Source organism: Adiantum capillus-veneris, chromosome 23, assembly GCF_014529385.1.
Source record: "Adiantum capillus-veneris isolate H3 chromosome 23, ASM1452938v2, whole genome shotgun sequence".
Lineage (NCBI taxonomy): Eukaryota > Viridiplantae > Streptophyta > Polypodiopsida > Polypodiales > Pteridaceae > Adiantum > Adiantum capillus-veneris.
The window spans coordinates 89,136,734-89,150,877 of NC_140953.1; the positions used below are offsets into that span (position 1 = coordinate 89,136,734).

At 41.6% G+C, this 14,144-nt stretch overlaps 1 protein-coding gene across 1 annotated transcript; it reads left to right on the plus strand.

Annotated features, from left to right (window-relative positions):
* Positions 1–2,221: 2,221 nt before the first annotated feature.
* On the plus strand, positions 2,222–4,306 carry LOC147428135 (UDP-glycosyltransferase 85A5-like). Its single transcript, XM_086497340.1, has 2 exons — positions 2,222–2,784; positions 3,190–4,306. Exons 1-2 carry the CDS (start codon positions 2,307–2,309, stop codon positions 4,104–4,106), a joined length of 1,395 nt encoding a protein of 464 aa, XP_086353466.1. The 5' UTR covers positions 2,222–2,306; the 3' UTR covers positions 4,107–4,306.
* The last annotated feature ends 9,838 nt before the right edge of the window (positions 4,307–14,144 follow it).

Here is a 14,144-nt window from a genome sequence, read left to right on the forward strand (position 1 = left end):
ACATATACAACGATTTGAATCATCAAGCATTGCTATCGCTGGTAGCTACCAACCATTGACTACAACTTGCAAGTGTGAAAATAGGGTGAGACTCTTTTGTTTCCTACTGCCTTGATATCTAAAGTGGCGGCTTGTAAAGTTGGTACTCATCACCTGTGCCAAATGCATTTTTGCTAAAGATAGGATCATGCATGAACATATAAAAGAAAGCAAGGTTCTTCCTAGTTGCGAGGCCAAGTCAAGCACAAAAGCACTATTGAAAGGTAGCAAAAGCATATGGTCCTATCATCACCCAAAGGATCTTCAATTCAAACCGTGACCCCCTTCCAAGGCAATGGCAGGGTCCAAGCATGAAATGGCAGAACTCTAGGCCCTTTTGAAATGAGCATAACAAGAGCAAAAACACATGCGTTCAGGTGAGAGAACTTTAAGAGATTCTCTGCTAGCAAAGCAGGGAGGTTTCTTTTCTTATCCATGTAGAAATTTTAGGGCTGAGCTTTCATGCATAAAGAGAAGGTCTTAGAGATAGAGTTCATTTATCCAAAGCCCATAGCCTCTTGTCACACCTTCACAATGATTGGGCACGATATTCTTTTGTCTAAGATGCATTCGAAAGTGTTCATGGGCGTGGGAAGCTCATCACTCATAGCTTTTGCAAATTCCATTTCATCATCTTCTGTCCTTCGCATGTGTTGTTATTTTTAGAAAATCTATCCATGTGTCCCCAAATAGCAACCCACGATGTAGGTGTGTGCGTGAATGTGCAACGTGAGTATGGGGGTGTGAACTGAGTATGTATTGTTGCCTTCGGAAAAGCCTGCACAATTTGACGCTTGTATTGGCAGGCGACTACTGGGGTTGCATTTGGGGAGTCCTCATGCATGTATCAAAGAGAACATTTAGGGTTATGGAAAAAGGCGAAGGCAAAAGGGTTGCCCTTGCCATGGAAGCCTTTCTGGCATGCAACTGGTTGTGTGTGTGTGTGTGTGTGTGTCTGTGTGTGTGTGTGTGTGAGAGAGAGAGAGAGAGAGAGAGAGAGAGAGAGAGGAGTATCAATAGATGACAAAGCGATGTTGTTTCTTAAGTACATGAGGAGAGAGAAGAGAGAGGGATTTGGCATGGGGAAGTGAGAGAAAGAGGACATGAAAGGAATTGACACAGAAGGCTATTGAGAGGAGACATGAATAAGCACGAATGCTGAAAATCAAGGAAACTAGAGGGGAGTCAAACTCCAAGGAATCAAAATAGGCAGGAGTGAAGGACTATCTCTCTCTCTCTCTCTCTCACACACACACACACACACACACACACACACACACACACACATATATATATATATATATATATATATATATAGAGAGAGAGAGAGAGAGAGAGAGAGAGAGAGAGAGAGATGCCTATATTGTTACTTCTAGAAAAAAGGACATCATTTTGTTATAAATGGCAACTAACATAACAGACAAATCACTTTTTTCATAAATCAATAAATAAAATTCTTATTTTTAGTTAGTCTCAAAAAGGGTACGTAACAATATAATCTATGCCCTTTGGGTAGGCAAAAATATGCCCTTGTAGAAGGGTAATTTATTGGAGGGAAAATTATCAAAATACCCCTCTAATTTGTGGAAATTGCCAAAATACCCCTCAAATTTCAAAAATTCCCAAAATACCCTTGTATCTATTTTAGTTGGATTGTTCATGATTTCCTAACCTTTATGCTTTTTTGACAATGGAGATCCGTTGTTTAGTGGTTAGCATGTAATTTGCCACAAATTACCTCTCGAAAAAAGACAATTATGTCAAAAAATAATGAAGCAATTCATCTCCAAAGCCTACACAACCAGCTCACATTCTAGTTTTAGTATCTTGTATCGATAGACGATCAGTCTTCTTATGAAAAGCTACAAATTTTTTTATCTTTGGAAAATTTGAAGGGCATTTTGGGAATTTATGACAAATAAGAGGGGTACATTGGGAATTTTTGAAATTTGAAGGGTATTTTGGGAATTTCCACAAATTAGAGGTGTATTTTGGTAATTTTCCCTTCATTGGAAGAATTGGAACCCTTCAGAGTGGGCCGCTGAGTCAATTCCGCGTCACCAATTGACGGTCGTGGTTCGTCATGTGCTGATCGAAGTGAGCTCGTCACTGGAGAAGAAGAAGTCGGAAACTATGATCCTTTAAAGAGAGATGGGACAGCGTCTTCCTATATATTCCTGTTGTCCTCAACCTCATCCTCAAAACAGCTGCAAAGACAGATAGAGAGAGAGAGAGAGAGAGAGAGATCAGAGCTGCCCCCCCTCGCCATGGCCGCCCACGCCGTGCTCGTGTCTGGCCCCGGCCTCGGCCATATCAATGGCTGCATGCCTCTTGCCAAGTCCCTCCTCTCCACCCCCTCCTTCTCCCACATCACCATCGTTTGCTTTGCTCGTAGCTACCACACCCACCTTACCAAAGGCCACCTCTCCAACCTTTCACACCCGTCCGTCCGCTTGGAGATCGTCCCCGACGAGCTTCCCCTAGACACCACCACCTCCTACTCCCAGCTCTTTGCCACCACTCCTGCCATGCATGACAATCTGGTGCTCCTTCTCAAGAGGTTCCATGAGGAGCACCGGCCCGCCACGTGTCTCATCTCCGACATGATCATGGCTTGGACTCAATCAGTGGCAGATGAAATGGGCATCCCACGAGTTGAATACTGGACTGCCTCTGCTACATCGTACCTTTGCCTCGTGTCTATTCCACATCTTATGTCCAAAGGATTTGTTTGCTCTCACAAAGGTACATAAAAGCAACTTCTACTCAAGCTCCTAAGTCCACTTTATCAGTAGTAGTAACATAGTCTACAATTTCATACAACAACAATAATATATCCCCTCAAATGAGGCCATACACCACACATCCTCCCTGGCAGGGCTTGTTGCAATTGGGATCTCTATCTGTATAGGCTCGGTGGGCCTTGAACCTTCAACCTTGCGGAAATTATTCGAGCACCTTACCAATTGAGCTATGGCCAAATAGTTTAACTCACTTGCATGCTGAGGGCTACCTAAGGGGTGCTCACCTCAATTGCATGCAATAAAAGTCTTTATTGATCAATTGTAAGCTATCTTACTTGTACGTACAATTACAAAAGAACATTGAGAATATTAAAGCCTTTTTTTTTTTTTTTGGTTGAAATAATAGGTCCTGAGCCGTTAGGGTGGAAGACAGAAAAGAAGATAGAGTTGGACTGCATTCCGGGACTTCCAAGATTCCCACTCGAAGAGGTGCCACGAGAGCTACGCTATGCGGAGTCAACAAAGGGCCCAGTGGTGGAGAAGTTTGTGATTGCAGCACACAATGCACACCGCGCAACATGCGTACTCATCCACTCTGCCTTCCACCTTGAACCTCACGCCTTCCATGGCCTCTCCCACATTGGCATCACCCCTTACCCTATAGGCCCCCTTCTCCACCAATCCCTTGATGCCACCTCACCCCTTGACCCCACCATCCTCACTTGGCTTGACTCCCATGCCACCTCATCTGTCATCTATGTTTCCTTTGGTAGCAACTCAAAGCTTAGTGAGCAAGAGCTTGTTGAGCTTGCCCTTGGCTTAGAAGCTAGCAGACACCCTTTCCTACTTGTTGTCCGCGAAGATGCCACCATCGAAGGCCGCCATTTGAAGGAGTTATTGCCTCTTGATTACTTCTCCCGCATCGACCAACAAGGCCTCATTGTTCCATGGGCACCCCAATGTGCTCTACTTGCACACCATGCAATTGGTGGCTTCCTTTCGCATTGTGGGTGGAATTCCACCATGGAGAGCCTTTGGATGGGGGTGCCCATACTTGCTTGCCCTCGTGCTGCAGAGCAACCCATAAATTGTAGGCTAATTGTCGAGGATTGGGGTGTGGGGATTGAGCTTCAAACCACTCAAGAGGGTACATTTTCAAAGCATGATGTAAATGTTGGTGTTACAACCCTTTTGGTTGGAGAAGCTGGGCATCTTGCTCGAAGAAAAGCAAAAGAATTCTCAAAGAAGTTGAGAGAGGCCCCAATGGAAGGTGGTCATTCCCATTCCAGTCTACTCAATTTTGCCTCAAACATACTGAAGTGAGTGGACATAAAAACATTTCTGAGCCTCTATTATGCTGACACCCCCACACACCCATCCAAAACCAACCAATCCAATGTTTTGAGTAATTCGGATATTTTCTTTCCTTTGTTTTGACCTTGTTATTGGTGATTGGAAGACACGCTAAATTCATAAAAGCTGGTTTTTCAGAATGAAAGTATTGAGATTCAATATTCACTTGAGTAAGTGTGTGTTTGCATTTCTATAATGTCCTCTACCTGAACATTATATGATGAACTTTTTTTTACCATACTCACAATTGTGAGTGGACAAGTTATATCAACTCGGAAAAGAATATGCAAACAACCTCAAGCACTAGATGTGCCTTGAGGGGGCAATGTTTGCAAAAGAGGTTCGTACATACGTGCAATAGGAGCTTGGAAAAGAGTTGCTAAGGATTACCACTCAGTAGCTGATGCAACTAACTGTGTGTTTCCATTCTTCGACATTGTTGATTGCCGCTCTCTTTGATCCTACAGTAGAGATAAGCTCAATGCTCTCACTGAACAAGTCATTAAATTGAGCCGCGTCATATTTTCCCTCAAAATTCCCAGCTTTTAAGATCTGTTCCATATATGAAGAACTATTACAATCATGATTTATAAACTCCCAAGTGATCGTGAAATTCAGAACTATTGTTAGACTAACACTTCTTATGGCCCTAAAGCTATATTTATTTGGGGAAAAATGGCACCTAACCTAAGCTGAATATGTTTATGAAACTTGACATATGTAGTGCCTAAGGGAATAAACATTTAAGAAAAGAATGCCTCTTCCTTATGGTGGCATGTGAGTGTACAATAGGGGCTTTTGTAAGGCAAAGATGATAGATTGTACAAAAGAGGAAACCATGCATATGTATAGAGGTAAATAAGGCGGTTTTGGTGCATACAAGTGACGTCTCCCTATTACTACTAGTGAATCCCCTAACCCCTTCTAAAAGGTTTTCCCATTGTGCCCAATGCTAAGGTATCTTGTTTACGACTCGTATTTCAAATGCCACATTATATCTCTCAAAACTAATGTCCGCTCTGAGATAAAATGTATTCAGAGAGAATATGTCCACTTTGCCACACTCAAAACTAATGTTCAATCCCAATGTCTGTCGAGGACTTGATAAAGAAAGGTGTCAATGTCATACAACAACACACATACGAAAGCTAATGGAACAAATTCAAAGCTTCTACGTCTAGGGTTAGCATGAAACACATGATTTATTTTGCAAATAAACCTTGATTAGGTCTCCCCAATCTCGAAAAAATAAAAAAGTCTTTTAAAACATATTAAGTGAGTAAGTGGTGGGTGAGTTAAAAAAAATAAAACGAAAAAACATATGAAGGTGGAAAGTCAAAAGATATATGAAGGTAAAAAGTCAAAACATCTTTTGTGTCCATAGAAAGAGGTGCTCTACTTCACATTGTATATTTTGTTTCTCTTCTCCTTTATGTTTCCTTTAGCGTTATCTTCGTTTTAAAGTGCCCTTCTACTCTCTCTCTCTCTCTCTCTCTCTCTCTCTCTCTCTCTCTCTCTCTCTCTAAGTTGTATCCATCCTTGTCACGTCCAACTGATAGTATTGCATATCTACATGCTTCGTCATTGCCTGTTACTGCGTGCTATAGACATCACATCATTTTTGTTGTTATTGAGGGAATCTTTGAATTAGGAACACCTTTTAATTTTTTTTGAAGTCATTAGGAATACCTACCTGTACCATTGTCGATTAGTGTCACCAAGGTTTAACAATCTTGGCAGGTCAAAACCATCGATGAGTATTTAGTGCAGTTTACGCATATGTGCCAAACTATGTTTGTAGCCACCTTCGAGCCTCAAGGTACTTACTGGTTGATGTCAGTCCACTTGCTTATATGTGTGTGTATACTAGCATAAAGAAGTTCATGTTGGTGTGCGTATTAGAAGAAAACAATACTATCTTTGAACTTGGTAGCCATGGTGGCCTTGCTTTCCAAACCAACCCCATGCAAATTTGTGATATTATGTATGTTTATGTGTCTTGATGACACGACTATGCCTGTGTGCAGAAGGCATGAGGGAAGGTGTTGTATGGCGCTCTTAAGATGATGGCAAGCTTTCATAAGAGGACCTCATTGATCGAGCGTGTGTGTGTGTGTGTGTGTGTGTGTGTGTGTGTGTGTGAGAGAGAGAGAGAGAGAGAGAGAGAGAGAGAGAGAGAGAGAGAGAGAGAGAGAGAGAGAGAGAGAGAGAGAGAGAGAGAGAGAGTTTGTTCTGGATTAGGTTATGGCAAGTAGGGAGAGGAGACGAAATCCTAGTATATCATGCAAGGGAAAAACCTCGTAGGGATGATGAAGTAAGTACAGAGGAAGGCTGGATATTGCGATGGAAAATCTAATAGGGAGATTGTAGCATGTTGAAGGTGGAACTACGAATGTGTGCGTGTGCGTGTGTGTGTCAAACTATTATGCAAGGCTATCAAACCTTTGGTTTGCATTATAGGATTGTCACCTCCAAAGGTAGGAACCCCACATTTATTTCTAACCATCTGCATGTCAAGTTTTTCTTCATAAAGTTCCACTGAGAATGTGGAGCTACCACATGTGAGTACAAGTAAGTTGACGCTACGTGAGTCACGCCTAGAAATGGCGAGGGCCTATGGATGGCCAAAGGATTTTTTGATCCTGTTGAGATTCCAAATGTGTCTTTGTGAGAGAAACTTAACAATCCATTGTTTGCACACCTAACTTGTTTTAAAGAAAATTGTGTGGGTATGTATACTATCTCTTCTAGATACGTGAGTGTGTGTGTGTGTGTGGCCCTCTCCCATCCGTGAGAAGAAGATCCACATGGTGGGAGGTAAGGCCCACCATGTGGAACCCTACCCCCAACCAATTATGAATAATTAAGTGACAAAAATATCCAAATAACTAGTATGAAGTGTTCAAAGAGGCATTTGTCATATGGGAAAAGGTTACCGTTTTGGTAAAGTGGTGCCAATAGGGTTGAATTATATACGCATCACATTTTTAAAAAATCCCTCTGATTAAGTATACTTTGTCAGGTACAGAGTAAGAGTGAATCTATGATTGTTCACCATAGCTGAACTGATCTATGCTCAAGAAAAGAGTTCAGGGTTCTATATGGAATCGTCCAATACCCTGAAAAACCACTACATATTAGGTTCATATTTTCATAGGTAATCATGAATAGCTTGAACGTTTTACAAATTTGTATAAGAATCTTAAGTGAAGTAAAAAAGGCTTTTCATCCAATATGCTATACACACTATTGACCATATTGTAGGCCTAAAGGCCTCATTTTGCTCAGCAAGATAAATGTGTAATAGGGGTGTACAGTCTTTGAACAACTTCTAGTCTAAGGTAATAGAACTATATGATATATGTGCTTGACCAGATTAGGAGGCGAGGCCCCAACCCATCCCTTTTGATTAGGTGGGTCAAGTCAAAAAAATATATAGCTGGTCTAGGCCCATTGTACGGTGCTAACCCAACCAAAGGCTAGCTAGAAACAAATATGTGTGTGTTTAATATTGATTATCTAACAATAGTTTGATTTCACAAACTATTGAACCATACAATGGGATTAGAGACTGACAATATGTAAATAACCAAACATTATGTCTACATTATAGCATGATTATCCATTAATATCCATTACAAGACCAACACGCCCACACACTCAATCTTTTGTGCAAAAGGTGATGATGTGGCAACTATACGGACTCCCGTGATTTTCCTTGATAGTGCCACATGGCTGTCTGTACGAATTTTTGCGTACAGGCTACTGCTAGGAATATCTCTTAAATAGTTTAGGAATAACCCTGATAAGAGTGGGCTACCCGATCATGACCTTTGACAAAAAACTTTAAAACAAAACCTCTGGGCCACTCGCTAACAACTTGCCCTCACCCTCACGAGCAGGGAGGTGACTGGAGGCGAGACGTGCAAGGTTTGTTAAGAGCAGAGGTGGAGGATCACAGGGTGTGGAGGGCATGGAGGGGGGGGGGGGGTTCCTAGTTTCCCTCCCTTCTCAACTTGGCTTCCCGAATGCCACAACCCATCTTTTTTGGAATGGTGGAGGACATCTTGCCAACCCCTTGTAGGGAGAAACAACGTGTGTGGAGCTTTTGGCTGGCCTTTGAGGGGGCCGCCCTCAAATGGGAGATAGTCGGCTCCCCGGTGGGTCTCTATTAGCGTGGTTGGGGACATCTTCCATGGGCAATCACTATCACCTATGATTCTTGGAATTTGGTGTCTGGTGCAATGAAATTTAAATGGTTGACAAGGTCTAGACTTTACACTCCATAAATCTTTACTTCTTTCTCTACTTTAATGTGTGCTATTTAGCATAAGTGATGGTTCCTTTTAGAGAGAGAATGAGAGATAGAGGTCCATATATATATATATATATATAAGAGAGAGAGAGAGAGAGAGAGAGAGAGAGAGAGAGAGAGAGAAGACATGACACGCGATGGGGTCACAACCAACCCTCTCAAGGACCCCCCACTCTTTTGTCGATGTGATATTTGCTTTTAATTGCATAAATGGAATGTATGTACAAAATGCAATGCCTCAAATGCGGACTTTATTGACTCCAAGGGGAAATGTCACCACAATAACTTTTGGAATGAAGCACCCTAGGGCTGATTGGATGCATCTTTGGATCAGTCTCCATGTGGGGTTGCACATGGCCACCATGGGGTTGATATGATTGCATTCTTGATATGAGAGTAATGAAGGGTTGTTGGCTAGCTACAAAAGTAAAGAACTGACTGCAAAAACGCACAGATTTGCTGCAACTAGCAGGGCCAAAAATGCTTGCAAATCCCAAAAATTGGCTATTGGAGATGCCTGTGGGGTGGAACAAAAAGTTAAGGAAGCTGCAAAGGATGCAGAAAATGCTAGGCTGATCTACAACTAATTGTGCTAGGAGAACTGATGAAATAATGCTAGGCTGATTGCTTCTTTTATATTGACTTTTTGGGTGACAAGTTGGAAAAATGTGCCATTGTCGAGAAATATGCAAACGTATGCAGGTGAGTTTTAGGTGGTAGAATGGCCGTAACTCATTGATCCATGAACCATTTGACAAATGAGCTAGACCGACACATTCCTCCAACCTAGACCTTCATGCACTCGATGTCAGATTCTCAACAAAGTTTAATAACATCTGCTAAAATACGTGTACAAACCATTTATGCAAGAGGGTTTCAAAATTGAAAAACCTAATCTAATGGACTTGTCTGGACATGCAGGTCTTGCAAGCATGATCAGAAAATTGTGGGTATTAATCCTCCTAAGATTCTAGACACTTCTATCTAGAGATATGTACAACACTAGCTCTAGAAGTTGATGAAGCATGTCCACATGGCACACAAAGCCATGTGCACATGACATCTTTCAAAGTCAACAATGCGGAAATGTACATATCAAGGAGGTTGAGAGAGAGAGAGAGAGAGAGAGAGAGAGAGAGAGAGAGAGAGAGAGAGAGAGAGAGAGTCTCTTGAACCAATCAACTTTGGCAATGAATAATTGAATACTATGTAACAATGCTGGCAAGGGGTCATATATATACCCAACTTAGTGAATTGCATAACCCAGACTTTGACAAATAAGTAAAATAAATTCCTAAAAGCCAAAATAATTATTGGATCACTTTGGGTAGTTCACTTGAGATGCCAAAACTCTACCTGTCTCTGAAGCTCATAGTGGACATAAATAGTGAGACCAAGTTAATGAAGAAGCTACCATGGACACCCCATCAACAACTGTCATGTTGGATACACCTCGGATTTGCCACCCTCAACTTTGTACCTTAGAAGAATGCCATCTTGAGCATCAATTGCCTTTTAGAAAATTTGAATTGTGGACCACACTATGTATGTCCAAGAATCCCCATTCGTAGATTGTGAACACATCATATCCAAAATACTCTAAGATAATGAGTTGTTGGAACGCATCCTATCCATGATTCAACCAAAGCAATGGATTGTGCACTCATCCATAGTGTTTTAGATACATTTGATTGGTTCCCTACTAGATGCATGTGCCTTGAACTCCGACTCACGAGTTCAAACACTGGTAACTTGAACTCTAACACAAGGGTCCAAATTAATTATAGGGAGCACTACTTTCCCCTCTCTCTCACTCTCTCTTTGAAGCTAGTGGCGAAAAGTGCCTTCTAACTAAAACTGTGGTGCCGTGGCCACTGTGGTTGATCTCCTGTATCAAATCTTTATCATTTTTATCTTTTTCCAGCTTGCCTTTTCCTTTGCCTTTGTGCAAGTTCTTGCTTTTGCCTTTGGCTTCAAACTCTGAGCCAAACAAAGCATAATGTCACATTGATAACATTGGTTGTCGGACCGTGGGTACAAGGCAACTAACTGAGTATTGGTAATGTAGTCCTTGTCAAGCTTGCCTTTGCCTCTATCCTTTAGGGAACTCATCCATTTGCTTTTGGCTTCACAATCTCAATTAGCCAAAAAAAACAACGATTTCCTTAGGAACTGCTATCAAGCATAGGCCGCTAATGGGGAACTGGTTGATCTATTATCCATAGCCAATTGTGGGTTTTGGTTGTTAATGTTGCTAGCGCTAGAGTAGGTGGGGATTGCAGGTACGAGATCTTGAAGTTTGGTTCCTTCTTGTACTCCAAAAAATGGCCGCAAAATTCCACCAAGCTGCACCAAAAGTTCCTTCATGGGCTCTCGCAAGTCCCCTTCCTAAATCCAATCCAAACTGCTCAAATTTCCCTTTGCAAGCTTCCTTCTCACTTCTCTAAGCCAAGTAACTTCCTCCAATGCCCCTCTCTTGGGCTATAATATCCCAAAACAATCCCGCATAAGGTGTTTTAAAATGCAGCATTAGAACCATGCTAGAACCCTGCGAGGAGGAAAGGGGGGTAGAGGGGGGATTGGTGTTTTGAACACAATCGACAAGGGAAGACATTGCTTCTCGGGATGCCACCTCCTGGAGGAAGGGAGCAAGAGTCACCATAGTGGCATTTTAAAATGCCATCGCACTAGGGGCCATCGCACTAGGGGGCGTGGGCAGTGTTGCATAAGGCAATTTTTTGCGAGCGTCCCAAAATGTGCCGAAGATCACAAAGGCATCCACCACCAAAGCCACTACCCTACCTAGTTGGGTTAAAAAATGCTAACATTGGGCTATCAACAACATGGATAGTAGGGAGAGGGGGATAAGTGGTGCCATCAGAAATTTACTACCAACATTTTAGAACACAATTTGTAGAGGATAGGGATCGCGCCGTTGACTCTTCTCATGAGTGATCCTCGATGCAACTCCTCTAGGGTCACTCAGCACGCAACAAAACCTATACCTTGAATATACAGAAAAGAATATGTTTTTAACAAAATAATTTTTCCTTTTCTACTTAGTGTATTCGCAACAGGGTTAGCTATGCAAAACACATAATGATACCTCCAATTGTTCGCTAATAGCTTGTGCAAACCGTAATCCGTGCCAGCTTAGTTGGCCCATCTAACCCCATTAGAACAACTTCATGCAATAACAACTCAATCCGAATAGAATTTCCAAGAGCAACAGTACGAGATCAAAACATTAGCCAATAGAGCTGGCAAATTCAATCCCAACCCTACGAGTTTATGCAACTCAAACCTTCATAAGAAAAACTAGTGAGCAGCAATACAACAACCTGCCTCAATTCCCAACCATACGCTCTTAATAAATTCACTTCAATCTGTTTGAAAATTTATGTGTTTATTTAACCAATGCCCAGAGGTAAAGATGTTAAACTCAAACCAAACATCCTCCATTTGGGAGAGCACAAAAAAGACATTATAATATTTTTGCATCAAAAAAGCTATTTCTAACCTCAGTAGAATCCACCACGGATTTCCTACTGGGGGCCATGCTTCAGAGCCCTCAGGTGTTGCTTGAAGAATGTATTTAGTGAAGGTTTATGCACACAATGAGAGGAAACACACACACGTTCTTGCAGAATGAAAACTAAGTGAGCCTATGGCTCACCTTATAAGGCTATGCAACCGCTTTGGATCAGCTTAGTAGACCTATATTTGGGAAAAGATCACGTGGTGGCAGAGAGGCTTTGACTCGCCACCGACTTCCTCAAGCATCGCGCAGCATTCAGGCTACCATCCTCCCCAAATAGAGTGCGTCACAAATGGGAGAGAAAGACAGTATACTTACCCATGTTCAGATCGTCAGAGAAATCAAGTATACACGTCGACCAGATCCACTATCAAAGGTTAAATAAAAAACCCATAATGAAAAAAATATATCACAAGGTCATTTTAACTAAGAGGTAGTTCATGCATAAGACCCATTTAATGGGGTAACCAGTAGATAGCAGTTTCTATCCCCAAGGAGAGAACACTGTATTATGTATAGTTGGAAAACCAAGCAACTCATGATTGCCAAGGGTCAAAGTATATCCAAGTGATACACTATGGCAATACTAGCTACATAGTCCGATTATTTCTAGAGGGATAACCATATACAGAGAGAGGGAGAGAAGAGAGAGAGAGAGAGAGAGAGAGAGAGAGAGAGAGAGAGAGAGAGAGAGAGAGAGAGAGAGAGAGAGAGAGAGAGAGAGAGAGAGAGAGAGAGAAATATATATTTTATCAAGGTTGAAAGCAACCAGAGAGAAACAAAATGATAATTCAGGATAGAAAGTCTAATAGACTCTAGCAGGATGTAGAGTGAAAGAGAGAGAGAGAGAGAGAGAGAGAGAGAGAGAGAGAGAGAGAGAGAGAGAGAGAGAGAGAGAGAGAGAGAGAGAGAGAGAGAGAGAGAGAGAGAGAGAGAGAGAGAGAGAGAGAGAGGCCTTTCCCTCCTAATCCACAAATGTTGTGGTTGGAAGCTCTATGAGAGCAAGATATATTCCAAATAGGTGAGATATTTTTTTGTAGTCAATGATTGCAAAGGGTGAAAGCAAACCCGAGGATAACACTATGGATGAAGAGTCTCATATCCTCTAGAAGGATAAAGAGAGAGAGAGACCCACCCTTACCCAAGGAAAGGCCTACCATTAGGTGAGGAGGGTCATCACCAGGTGGTGAGACCTCCCCTACAACCAGTGTATTAGTGAATAAGTTCCAAAAGTTCAATAACCGTCTCTTTTTCAGCCAAGCATAATGGCCAAGAGTTTTTATTAAGAAAATGCCTAATAGTGCCAAGAAGCTCTTTCATAGCAAACCCATTTGCTCCATACTTCTTCATAAGATGACACATTGCCTAAAACGCAATGAAAGAGTCTAAGGATGAATACATACTGAGATATATCATGCCCAGACAAGTTTGTATTGGCTATCTTTCGTGGATGATTACTCTTTCTTTTGACAAATTCCATCAAGCCTAGGTGTAGCTTGTCTCTCTTCCAGGAGAATTCAATGATATAACTCCCAGTAAACGGAGAAGAGAGTGTCAACTCTAGATTTAAGAAAACTTTTTTAGTAACAACAGTTTTGTTGTCAATATTAAGGTACTCCATAAAGGTTGGTTCAATCTTAAGAGTATCGGGACAGATTAACGGTAAGCATTGTGCAAAGTTGGGATTGTTTAAGCTTAGTAGATCATCCATATATCTATAAGTGTGTTGAAATTGTGTAAGATCAATGGTAGTTTCAGTTGTCTCCAGTTGTTTAAGTATCCATTTATACTCAAAAAAAGCCAGGTACAGATTTCACATGACTGGTGAACATGAGAAGCCCATTGGGATACCATGGATTTGCTGAAAGCATTTTTCACCTAGCATAACAAAGCAATTCCGAAAGAGCCATTCAATAATCTCCATTAGAATATAGAGATTATAATGGGTGGGTGGTCTTTTTTGTATGTTTTTTACCCATCTTGGGCTTCTAGCTAGTGAAATAGTTTGGTGTCCCATCTCATTCCTCCTTGCGAAAACCATTTTGCCGATCTGTTGTAGAACAAGGAAAAGCCCAGAAGGCCCAAAGAGGGATATGTTTTCATAACATTGTGTGATATCAGCTGAAAACATTCAAACAATGTTATGCGGAAGATT

Excerpts from the sequence above, each read along its gene's own strand:
- LOC147428135 (XM_086497340.1), top strand. The coding sequence starts at position 2,307 with ATGGCCGCCCACGCCGTGCTCGTGTCTGGCCCCGGCCTCGGCCATATC. Across the intron at positions 2,785-3,189 it reads ATTTGTTTGCTCTCACAAAG|GTCCTGAGCCGTTAGGGTGG; the intron begins GTACATAAAAGC and ends TTGAAATAATAG.